This window comes from Serinus canaria, unplaced genomic scaffold, assembly GCF_022539315.1.
Source record: "Serinus canaria isolate serCan28SL12 unplaced genomic scaffold, serCan2020 HiC_scaffold_165, whole genome shotgun sequence".
In the NCBI taxonomy this organism is placed as follows: Eukaryota; Metazoa; Chordata; class Aves; order Passeriformes; family Fringillidae; genus Serinus; species Serinus canaria.
The window spans coordinates 103-12,474 of NW_026108279.1; the positions used below are offsets into that span (position 1 = coordinate 103).

Sequence of the window (12,372 nt, forward strand, 5' to 3'; positions counted from 1 at the left end):
GGAGTCTCTACATTTGGGGTCTCGGTTTTGGGGTCCCACTGAGAGGGGTCCCCGTTTTGGGGTGCAGGGACCGCGTGGACTCTCTGCCCCCGTGTTCCTCCGATTTTGGGGTCTCGATTTTGGGGTGCAGGGACCTGAAGGGGTCCCTTTGAACCGGGACCTTTGGGGGTCCCGGTTTTGGGGTCCCAGTGAGAGAGATCCCCGATTTTGGGGTGCAGGGACCGCGTGGGCTCCATGGACACTGACCCCGTGTCCCCCCGGTTTTTGGGTGCCGTTTTTGGGGTGCAGGGACTGGAAGGGGTCTCTACATTTGGGGTCCCGGTTTTGGGGTCTCATTGAGAGGTATCCCCATTTTTGGGGTGCAGGGACCGCGTGGGCTCTCTGACCCCGTGTCCCCCCGATTTTTGGGGTGCAAGGGCTGGGTGGGCTCTCTGACCCCGTGTCCCCCCGTTTTTGGGGTGCCGATTTTGGGGTGCAGAGGCTGGATGGGCTCCATGGACTCACTGACCCCGTGTCCCCCCGGTTTTGGGGTGCCATTTCTGGGGTGCAGGGACCGCGTGGGCTCCCTGGACTGTGTGAACCCCACTGACCCCGTGTCCCCCCGGTTTTGGGGTGCCGATTTTGGGGTGCAGGGACCGCGTGGGCTCCCTGGACTGTGTGAACGTGCTCCTGCCCCGGGACGCGGCGCAGCTGCTGCGGGCAGAGGGGCCCTTCCCGCGCAGGATGGGCATCGTCGCCTGGAGTGCCCACCGCAGCCTGCGTGCCCACCGCTGCGGGCTCTTCCTGCTGTGAGACACTGGGAGCACTGGGAGCACTGGGATGGGCACTGGGAGCACTGGGATGGGCATTGGGAATACTGGGATGGGCACTGGGATGGGCACTGGGAGCACTGGGAGCACTGGGAGCACTGGGATGGGCACTGGGAGCACTGGGATGGGCACTGGGATGGGCACTGGGATGGGCACTGGGAGCACTGGGGGCACTGGGATGGGCACTGGGATGGGCACTGGGATGGGCACTGGGAGCACTGGGAGCACTGGGATGGGCACTGGGATGGGCACGGGGATGGGCACTGGGAGCACTGGGATGGGCACTGGGATGGGCACTGGGATGGGCACTGGAGTACTGGATGGGCACTGGGATGGGGTACTGGGATGGGCACTGGGATGGGCACTGGGAGCACTGGGATGGGCACTGGGATGGGCCACTGGGCATGGGCACTGGGAGTACTGGGATGGGCACTGGGATGGGCACTGGGATGGGCACTGGGATGGGCACTGGGATGGGCACTGGGATGGGCACTGGGATGGGCACTGGGATGGGCACTGGGAGCACTGGGATGGGCACTGGGATGGGCACTGGGATGGGCACTGGGATGGGCACGGGGATGGGCACTGGGAGCACTGGGAGGGACTCGGGGCACTGAGTGGAACTGGGGGGCAGAGCTGGGGCAGAGATGGTGGGGACCTGACCTGTGCCTGTCCCCAGTGTCCCCAATGTCCCCAGTGTCCCAAATGTCCCCAATGTCCCCAATGTCCCTAATGTCCCTAATGTCCCCGCTGCCCCCACTGTCCCCAATGTCCCCAGTGTCCCCAATGTCCCCAATGTCCCCACTGTCCCCAGGAACGGCCCCGCGTGGCGCTCGGACCGGCTGGCCCTGAACCGGGCCGTGCTGTCCCCGGCCGGTGCCCGCCGGTTCCTGCCGCTGCTGGACTCGGTGGCGCGGGACTTCGCCGAGACCCTGCGGGGCCGCGTGCGCGGGACCCCCGGGGGGGCTCTGACCATCGACCCCCACCCGCTGCTCTTCCGCTTCACCCTCGAGGGTGAGAGACCCCCGAGAAACTGGGGAGGGGGTGGGGGGCGTGGGACCACCGGTTTGGGGGGCAGTGGGACCCCCAGGATGGTGGGAGGGGACATTGGGACCCCCGGTTTGGGGGCGGTGGGACCCTCAGGGGATTGGGAGGGGACATTGGGACCCCCGGTTTGGGGGAGCGTTGGGACCCCCAGGGGATTGGGAGGGGACATTGGGACCCCCAGGATGATGGGAGAGGACATTGGGACCCCCGGGTTTGGGGGGCGGTGGGACCCCCAGGGGGATGGGGAGGGGACATTGGGACCCCCGGTTTGGTGGGCAATGGGACTCTCAGGGGGGTTGGGGACATTGGGACCCCCCCATGACCCCCCTGGAGTGGGGGAGACACCCCAGGAACTGACAATGGGGTGGGAAATGGGGGTGTCTGACATCGCCCCCTCCCCAAATTCGGGGGTGCTGGGGGGGGGCACACCCTGGAGATTGGGGGGGTTTGGGACCCCCAAGACCCTCAGAGGATGGGGGGTGACATTGGGACCCCCAGGATGTGGGGAAGGTCCATAACAGGGGACCCCCACCCCAAATTCGGGGGGTTGGGACCCCCAAGACCCCCATAGCGGGGGGGGGGGGACACCCCAGGGACTGACAACGGGTGGGAAATGGGGGTGTCTGACATCGCCCCCTCCCCAAATTCGGGGGTGCTGATTTTCCCCCCCTTTCCCCCCCCCCAGCCAGCAGCTACGCCCTGTACGGGGAGCGCCTGGGGCTGCTGGGGGGGGGCTCAGCGGCGGGGGGGGCGCAGGAGTTTTTGGGGGCGCTGGAGGAGATGCTGAGCACCACGCTGCCCCTGCTCTTCCTGCCCCCCCCGCTGCTGCGCCTGCACCCCCCGCTCTGGCAGCGCCACCTGCGCGCCTGGGACACCATCTTCCGGCACGGTGAGGGGGGGGCTGGCACCGGGACCCCCCCCCTCAGGGACCCCCACCCCCCCATGGAACCCCCACCCCCGTGAGACCCCCTCAGGGAGCCCCCCAGGGACCCCCGATCTGTGGGAACCCCTGTAGAACCCCCCCATGGGACGCCATCTCCCGGCACGGTGAGGGGGGGTGGGGAACAGAGACCCCCCCCCCCCTCAGGGACCCCCACCCCCCCCCCCATGGGACCCCCACCCCCGTGGGACCCCCCCCAATGGGACACCATCTTCCGGCACGGTGAGGGGGGGGCTGGCACCGGGACCCCCCCTCAGGGACCCCCACCCCTGTGGGACCCCCCCCCCCACCCCATAGGACCCCCCCCCCCGCCATGGGACTCCCACCCCCGTGGGACCCCCCCCCCAGAGACCCCCGCCCCTCCTGGGACCACCCCCACCTTATAGAACCCTCCAGTGAGAAACCCCTCCCCCACCCCCAGTGGGACCCCCCCACCCAGGTCCATGAGACCCCCACCCTGCAGGACCCCCCCCAAATGAGACCCCCAACCCCTGGGACCACCCCTCCCCCTCCATGAGACCCCCCAACCCTGCAGGACCCCCCCCAAATGAGGACCCCCCAACCCCTGGGACCACCCCCCAAATGAGGACCCACCCCCCCTGGGACCAATGAGACCCCCAACCCCTGGGACCCCCCCCCCCCAGAGACCCCCACCCTGCAGGACCCCCCCCCCAAATGAGAACCCCCCCCTGCAGGACCCCCCCCAAATGAGACCCCTCCCCCGTGGGAATTCCCCCCTTTGCGACCCCTCCCCCCTCCAACTTTGGGACCCCCCACCCGTGGGGGCGGGGGGTGCTCAGGGGTACCCACAGACCCTCCCCCCACCTCAGCACCTATTGGGGGGAGGGTCTGGGCCCCCCCCCCCGAATTGGGGGACCCCAAAGGTTGGGGTGGGCTCAGGGTGGGGGTCCCGGTGCCTCCCCCCCCCCAAAATTGAGACATCCCAAGGGTTCGGGGGTGGGTTCAGGGTGGGGGTCCCGATGCCCCCTCCCCAGAATTGGGACACCCCGAGGGTTCGGGGGTGGGTTCAGGGTAGGGGTCCTGGTGCCCCCCCCCCCCCCCCAAATTGGACATCCCAAGGTTCGGGGGTGGGTTCAGGGTGGGGGTCCCGGTGCCCCCTCCCCCGTTTCCGTGCCCCCCCCCAGGACTGGGACACCCCGAGGGTTCGGGGGTGGGCTCAGGGTGGGGGTCCCGATGCCCCCTCCCCAGAATTGGGACTCCCCGAGGGTTCGGGGGTGGGTTCAGGGTAGGGGTCCTGGTGCCCCCCCAAACCCTGGGGTCCCGGTGCCCCCACCCCAAAATTGGGACACCTCGAGGATTCGGGGGTGGGTTCAGGGTGGGGGTCCCGGTGCCCCCTCCCCCCTTACCGTGCCCCCCCCCTAAATTGGGACACCCCGAAGGTTCGGGGGTGGGTTTAGGGTGGGGGTCCCTGTGCCCCCTCCCCCTCACCGTGCCCCCCCCCCCCCCCCGTTAGCTGACGAGAGCATCCAGCGGCTGTACCGGGAGTTCTGCCGGGGGGGGGTCCCCGGGGGGGGGGTCCTGGCGGAGCTGCTGCTGCAGGGGCAGCTCCCCCTGCCCTCCATCAAGGCCAACGTCACCGAGTTCACCGCGGGCGGCGTGGACACCGTGAGACCCCCGGGGGGGGCACCGGGACCGGAGGGAGGGACTCTGGGGGGTTTGGGGATGGGGGGGGTCTCGGGGGTCCCGGGGGGCAGCTCTCCCTGCCCTCCATCAAGGCCAACGTCACCGAGTTCACCGCGGGCGGCGTGGACACCGTGAGACCCCCGGGGGGGGCACCGGGACCGGGGAGCTTTGGGGGGGTTTGGGGGGCATCGTGAGACACGGGGGGAGAACCGGGGGGGCACCTAGAGGGGGTTTGAAGGGGGTTTGGGGAGATTTGGGGGGATTTGGGGGGGGGGCGTGGACACCGTGAGACCCCCGGGGGGGCACCGGCACCGGTGGGAGTTTGGGGGGGGGCACCGGGGGGCACCCAGAGAGGTCTTAGAGGGGGTTGGGGGAGATTTGGGGGATTTTGGGGGGGATTTTGGGGTGGGGGGAGTTCCCGGGGAGTGTTTGTGGGGGGCATCGTGAGACACCGGGGGGGCAACGGGGGGGGTTTGGGGGGGCACCGGGAGACACGGGGGGGCACCGGGGGGCATCCAGAGGGGGTTTGGGGATATTGGGGGGATTTGGGGGGGCGTGGACACCGTGAGAACCCCCGGGGGGCACTAAAGGGGGCACCGATACCGGGGGGGGCCCGGGGGGGCACCGGGGGGTTTTGGGGGGGGCATCGTGAGACATGGGGGGGGCAAAACGGGGGGGACACCGATACCGGGGGGAGTTTGGGGGGGCGCACTGGGGGGCAACCAGAGGGGTGCTTAGAGGGGGTTTGGGAGGGATTTGGGGTGGGGGGAGAATCCAGAGAGGTTTTGGGGGGGGCAACGGGGGGATTTTTAGGGAGATTTTTGGGTGGGGGGGCACCCAGAAGGGTTTTGGGGGGGGATTTGGTGGGTGGGGGGGGACACCCCGAGAGGGTTTGGGGGGGTGCATCTGGGAAGGGAAATTTGGGGAGGGCACGGGGGGGCATCGCGGGGGGGATTTTGGGGTAGGGGGGGCGTCCAGAGGGGTTTTTTTTTTGGGGGGGGGCACAGGGGTAATTGTGGGGGACCCGACGGGGGGGGGGGTGCAATATGGGGGTCCTGAAGGGTTTGTGGGGGGGCTTCGGAGATCCGGGGGGCGGGGTCATTGTAAGGGTCATTTGGGGGGGGGTCTCAGCTGTGCCCCCCTACCCCCAGTGCGATCCTGCTGCCGGGGATGGATTTGGGGGGGGTCTCGGGGGGTCTTGGGGGCGTCCCGAGGGGGTCCCGGGTGGGGGTCTCAGCTGTGTCCCCCCCCCAGACGGTGATGGAAATGGGGAGGTTTGGGGGGGGTCTCGGGGGGATTTTGGAGAGGGGGTTCCTGGGGGGGTTCTGTGGGGGGGTCCCGGGGGGGGTTTCGGGGGGGGTCTCAGGTGGGGGTCTCAGCTGTGCCCCCTCCCCAGACCGCGATCCCGCTGCTGCTCACGGTGATAGAACTGGGGGGAGTTTGGGGGGGTCTCGGGGGGTCTTGGGGGGTCCCGAGGGGGTCCCGGGTGGGGGGGGTCTCAGCCGTGCCCCCCCCCAGACGGCGATCCCGCTGCTGCTCACGGTGGGGATGTTTTGGGGGGGGTCTCGGGGGTTTCTGAGCCTGGGGGGTTTTGGGCGGTCCCGGGGGTGTCTCGGGGGTTGTTCGGGGGTCCCGGGGGTGGGGGGTCTCAGCCGGCCCCCTCCCCAGACGGCGATCCGCTGTTGTTCACGGTTGGGGATGTTTGGGGGGGGTCTCGGGGGTTTCTGAGCCTGGGGGTTTGGGGGGTTGTGGGCGGTCCCGGGGGGGTTTCGGGGGGTCCCGGGTGGGGGGGGTCTCAGCTGTGCCCCCTCCCAGACGCGATCCCGCTGTGTTCACGGTTGGGAATGGATGGTTTGGGGGGGGTCTCGGGGTGTTTATGAAAATTTTGGGAATGGGGGTCCTGGGAGGGTGTGGGGGTCCCGGGAGGGTTTCGGGGGGTCCCGGGGGGGGGGGGTCTCAGCCGCGCCCCCCCCCAGACGGCGATCCCGCTGCTGCTCACGGTGGGGATGTTTTGGGGGGGGTCTCGGGGGTTTCTGAGGCCTGGGGGTTTTGGGGGGTCTTGGGGCGGTCTCGGGGGGGTCTCGGAGGGGTCCCGGGGGGGGGGGTCTCAGCCGCGCCCCCTCCCCAGACGGCGATCCCGCTGCTGTTCACGCTGTTCGAGCTGGGCCGGAACCCGGGGGTGCAGCGGGCGCTGCGGGAGGAGCTGCGGGCGGCCGGGGGGGTCCCCGGGGGGGGAGGGGGCGGCCCCGGGGGGGGCTCGGGGGGGTCGCGACCCCTGCCCGAGCTCCTGGGGGCGCTCCCGCTGCTGAAAGCGGCCATCAAAGAGACCCTGAGGTGGGTGAGGGGCGCTGGGGCACTGGGGGGGACTGGGGGGGCTGGGGGGACTGGGGGGGGTATGGAACTGTGGGGCAAACTGGGGGGACTGGGGGGGCTGGAACCTGGGGGGGACTGGGAGATACTGGGGGGACGGGGGGGACTGGGGGCACTGGGGGGACTGGGGGGGCTGGGAACTGGGGGATACTGGGGGGTCTGGGGAGTCTGGGGGACTGGGGGGTTGGGAACTGGGGGGGATGGGGGGACTGGGGGACTGGGAACTGGGGGATACTGGAGGGATTGGGGGGGCGTGGGTGGGACTAGGTGGGGGGGAAAAAACTGTGGGATACTGGGAGATACTGGGGGGTTGGGAACTGGGGGGACTGGGAGGGACTGGGGGTTTGAACTGGGGGGACTGGGGAGACTGGGGGATACTGGGGGACTGGGGGGGACTGGGGGATACTGGGAGATAGTGGGGGATTGGGGGGACTGGGGGGGATGGGCAGACTGGGGGGGCTGGGAGATACTGGGGGGACTGGGGGGCTGGGAAGTGAGGGCACTGGGGGATACTGGGAGATACTGGAGGGTTGGGGTCTGGGGGACTGGGGCCTGAGTACTGGGGGCACTGGGAGATACTGGGGGGACTGGGGGAACCGAGGGGCTGAGAACTGGGGGAACTGGGGGGCCCTGGGGGCTGAGTACTGGGGGAACTGGGGGGGCACCAAAGGCTGAGTGTGGGAGGAACTGGGGGAACTGGGAGGGGAAATGGGGGCTGAGTACTGGGGAACTGGGGCAACTGGGGTGTCCCAGCGGGGCTGGGGGCACTAGGGGGGTGGAGCCACCATACTGGTCTGTACCAGTCCATACTGGTCTGTACTGGTCCATACTGGCCATACCGGTCCATACTGGTCTGTACCAGTCCATACTGGTCTGTACTGGTCCATACTGGCCATACCAGTCCATACTGGTCCTTACTAGTCCATACTGGTCTGTATTGGATTTGTACTGGTCCATACTGGTCTGTACTGGCCATACCAGTCCATACTGATCCTTACTGGTCCGTACCGGTCCGTACTGGCCATACTGGTCTGTACTGGTCCGTACCGGTCCATATTGGCCATACTGTCCATACTGGCCATACCAGTCCGTACCAGTCCGTACTGGTCCATACTGGCCATACCAGTCCGTACTGGTCCATACTGGTCTGTACTGTTCCGTACTGGTCATACTGGTCCGTACTGGTCCATACTGGTCCATATTGGCCATACTGGTCCATACTGGCCGTACCAGTCCGTACTGGTCCGTACTGATCCATACCGGTCCATACTGGTCCACAGGTCTTACTGGCCATACTGGTCCATGCCGGTCCATACTGGTCCATACTGGCCGTACCAGTCCGTACTGGTCCGTACTGGTCCATACCGGTCCATACTGGTCCGTACCGGTCCATACTGGTCCATACCGGTCCATACTGGTCTGTACTGGTCCATACCGGTCCGTACTGGTCCATACTGGTCCATACTGGGTCCGTACCAGTCCGTAGTGGCTATACTGGTCCATATTGGTCCATACCAGTCCATACTGGTCCGTACTGGTCCGTACTGGTCTGTACTGGTCCTTACTGGCCATACTGATCCATACCGGTCCATACTGGTCCGTACCGGTCCATACTGGTCCATACCGGTCCATACTGGTCCGTACTGGTCCGTACTGGTCCATACCGGTCCATACTGGTCTATACTGGTCCATACCGGTCCATACTGGTCCATACTGGTCCATACTGGTCCATACTGGTCCGTACCGGTCCGTACTGGTCCATACTGGTCCATACTGGTCCGTACTGGTCCGTACTGGTCCGTACCGGTCCATACTGATCCATACCGGTCCATACTGGTCCGTACTGGTCCGTACTGGTCCATACCGGTCCATACTGGTCCATACCGGTCCGTACTGGTCCGTACTGGTCCGTACTGGTCGGCTCAGCCCCCGTGCCCCCTCCCCAGGCTGTACCCCGTGGGCATCACCGTGCAGCGCTACCCGGCCACCGACGTGGTGCTCCACAACTACCGCGTGCCGGCGGGGGTGAGCGCGGCACCGGGGGGCCCGGGGGGTCTAGGGGGGGCCTGGGGGGCCCTGGAGGTCTTGGGGGTCTTGGGGATGACCCAAAGTCTTGGCTTGACCCAACCATGGCTTGGGTTGACCCAACGAGGTCCTGGCTTGACCCAACAAGGTCTTGGCTTGACCCAACCATGGCTTGGGTTGACCAAAGTCCTGGCTTGACTGAACGAGGTCTTGGCTTGACCCAACCATGGCTTGGGTTGACCCAACAAGGTCTTGGATTGACACAACAAGGTCTTGGCTTGACCCAACCATGGCTTGGGTTGACCCAAAGTCTTGGCTTGACTGAACAAGGTCTTGGCTTGACCCAACCATGGCTTGGGTTGACCCAAAGTCTTGGATTGACCCAACAAGGTCTTGAGTTGACTCAACCATGGCTTGACTTGACCCAGTGAGGGCTTGGCTCAACCCAAAGTCTTGACTTGACCCAACAAAGTCCTAGACTGACCCAACAAGGCCTTGGCTTGACCCAAAGCCTTGGTTCGATCCAAAGTCTTGACTTGACCCAAAGCCTTGGTTCGATCCAAAGTCTTGGCTTGACCCAAAGTCTTGACTTGACCCAAAGCCTTGGCTTGGTCCAATCATGTCTTGGATTGACCCAACAAGGTCTTGGCTTGACCCAAAGTCTTGGCTTGGACCGACCATGTTTTGGCTTGACCCAACAAGGTCTTTATTTGGCCAGTGAGGTCTTGCCTTGACCCAATGTCTTGGTTTGACCCCAAGCCTTGGCCTGACCCAAAGTCTTGAGTTGACCCAAAGCCCTCCCTTGACCCAAAGTCTTGAGTTGACCCCAAAGTCTTGAGTTGACCCAGCCCTGACGCCAAGCCCAGCCTTGACCCCAAGCCCAGCCTTGACCCCAAGCCTGACCTGACCCCAAACCCAACCTTGACCCAAGCCTGGCCTAATCCCAAAGCCTTAGTTCAACCCAAAAGTTCCTGCCTTGACCCCAAGCCCAGCCCTGACCCCACACCCAGCCCTGACCCCAAGCCTTGGTTTGACCCAAAGCCTTGGTTTGACCCAAAGTCAACCTTGACCCAAAGCCCACCCCTCACCCCAAGCCCAGCCCTGACCCCACACCCAGCCCTGACCCCAAGCCCGGTCCTGACCCCAAGCCTGGCCTGACCCCAAGCCCATCCCTGACCCCAAGCCTGACCTGACCCCACACCCACCCCTGACCCAACCCCCACCCCTCACCCCACACCCACCCTGACCCACCCCACCACCCCTCACCCCACCCCACCCCACCCTCCCCCACCCCACACCCACCCCTGACCCCACACCCACCCCTCACCCCACACCCACCCCTGACCCCAACGCCCACCCTCACACACCCACACCCACTCCCCACCCCACGCCCCCCCCTGACCCACACCCCCCCCTCACCCCATCGCCACCCCTCACCCCACACCCACCCCTGACCCCACACCCCCCCTGACCCCACACCAGCCCTGATCCCACACCCACACCCTGACCCCACGCCAACCCTGACCCCACACCCAGCCCTGATCCCACACCCACCCCTGACCCCCACGCCACCCCTGACCCCCACACCCCCCCCTCACCCCACACCCCCCCCTGACCCCACACCCACCCCCTTACCCCACACCCACCCCTCACCCCACACCCCCCCTGACCCCACACCCACCCCTGACCCCCACACCAGCCCTCACCCCACACCCACCCCTCACCCCACACCCACCCCTGAACCCCCACGCCCACCCCTCACCCACACCCCACCCCTCACCCCACACCCCCCCCTCCACCCACCGCCCCACCCCTCACCCCACACCCACCCCGACCCCCACGCCCCCCCTCACCCCCCCGACCCCCACCCCCTCACCCCCACACCCCACCCCTGACCCACACCCACCCCTCACCCCACACCCAACCCCTGACCCAAAGCCCACCCCCACCCCACACCCACCCCTGACCCCACCCCACCCCGACCCACACCACCCCTGACCCCACGCCCACCCGCCCCACCCACCTCACCCCACACCCACCCCTGACCCCCACCCCACCCCTGACCCAAAGCCCACCCTGACCCCACGCCCCCTGACCCCACACACCCACCCCTCACCCCACACCCACCCGCTCACCCCACACCCACCCCTGAACCCACGCCCACCCCTGACCCCTCGGTGCCCCCGCAGACCCTGTGCCAGGTGGCGCTCTACGCCATGGGGCGCTGCCCCGACGTCTTCCCGCAGCCCGAGCGCTACGACCCGCGCCGCTGGCTGGGCAAGGACGACACCACCTTCAAGGCCTTGGCCTTCGGCTTCGGCGCGCGCCAGTGCATCGGGCGGCGCCTGGCCGAGGCCGAGATGATGCTGTTCCTCGTGCACGTGAGTGGGGCACCCCACAGCGCCCCCCGTGCCAGGGCTGGGGGGGCTGGGACCCTCTGGGTGGGTGGGGGTCGTCAAAGGTCTTGGGGTGACCCAACGAGGTCTTGGTGTGACTCAATGGTCTGGGGGGATTCAAGGAGGGCTTGGATGAGCCGAAGGTCTTGGCTTGACCCAAGGTCTTGGCTTGACCCTACGAGGTCTTGGCTTGACCCAAAGTCTTGGCTTGACCCAACGAGGTCTTGGTTTGACTCAATGGCTTGGGGGGATTCAAGGAGGGCTTGGTTTGATCCAATGAGCTCTTGGATTGACCCAAAGTCTTGGCTTGACCCAACGAGGTCTTGGTGTGACCCAACGAGGTCTTGGATGAGCTGAAGGTCTTGGTTTGACCAAGTGAGGTCTTGGCTTGACCCAAAGTCTTGGCTTGACCCAACGAGGTCTTGGCTTGACCCAACGAGGTCTTGGTGTGACTCAACAACTTGCGGGGATTCAAGGAGGGCTTGGTTTGATCCAACGAGGTCTTGGATGAGCCGAAAGTCTTGGCTTGACCCAACAAGGTCTTGGCTTGACCCAAGAAGGTCTTGGCTTGACCCAAGGAGGTCTTGGCTTGACCCAACGAGGTCTTGGCTTGACCCAACGAGGTCTTGGCTTGACCCAACAAAGTCTTGGCTTGACCCAAAGTCTTGACCCAACGAGGTCTTGGTTTGACTCAATGGTCTGGAGGGATTCAAGGAGGGCTTGGTTTGATCCAATGAGGTCTTGGCTTGACCCAAAGTCTTGAATTGATCCAACGAGGTCTTGGCTTGACCCAAAGTCTTGGCTTGACCCAACGAGGTCTTGGTTTGACTCAATGGCTTGGGGGGATTCAAGGAGGGCTTGGTTTGATCCAATGAGCTCTTGGATTGACCCAAAGTCTTGGCTTGACCCAACGAGGTCTTGGTGTGACCCAACGAGGTCTTGGACGAGCTGAAGGTCTTGGCTTGACCCAAAGTGAGGTCTTGGCTTGACCCAAAGTCTTGGTTTGACCCAACGAGGTCTTGGATGGGCCAATGAGGTCTTGACTTGAGCCAACGAGGTCTTGGCTTGACCCAACCACGTCTTGGCTTGACACAAAATGTTCTTGGCATGACTCAAACCATCTCATTTTGACCCAAAACCC

The 12,372-nt window shown here is 66.0% G+C and overlaps 1 protein-coding gene across 1 annotated transcript; it reads left to right on the top strand.

Moving 5' to 3' along the window:
• Positions 1 to 632: 632 nt before the first annotated feature.
• On the top strand, positions 633 to 12,366 carry LOC127061174 (cytochrome P450 11B, mitochondrial-like; the record flags this gene model as incomplete). Its single annotated transcript, XM_050987715.1, has 8 exons — positions 633 to 788; positions 1,624 to 1,823; positions 2,542 to 2,745; positions 4,271 to 4,422; positions 6,569 to 6,774; positions 8,757 to 8,835; positions 11,025 to 11,749; positions 11,813 to 12,366. Coding segments are annotated over 7 exons (1,561 nt in total), but the record flags the coding sequence as incomplete, so codon positions are not given.
• Positions 12,367 to 12,372: the final 6 nt, after the last annotated feature.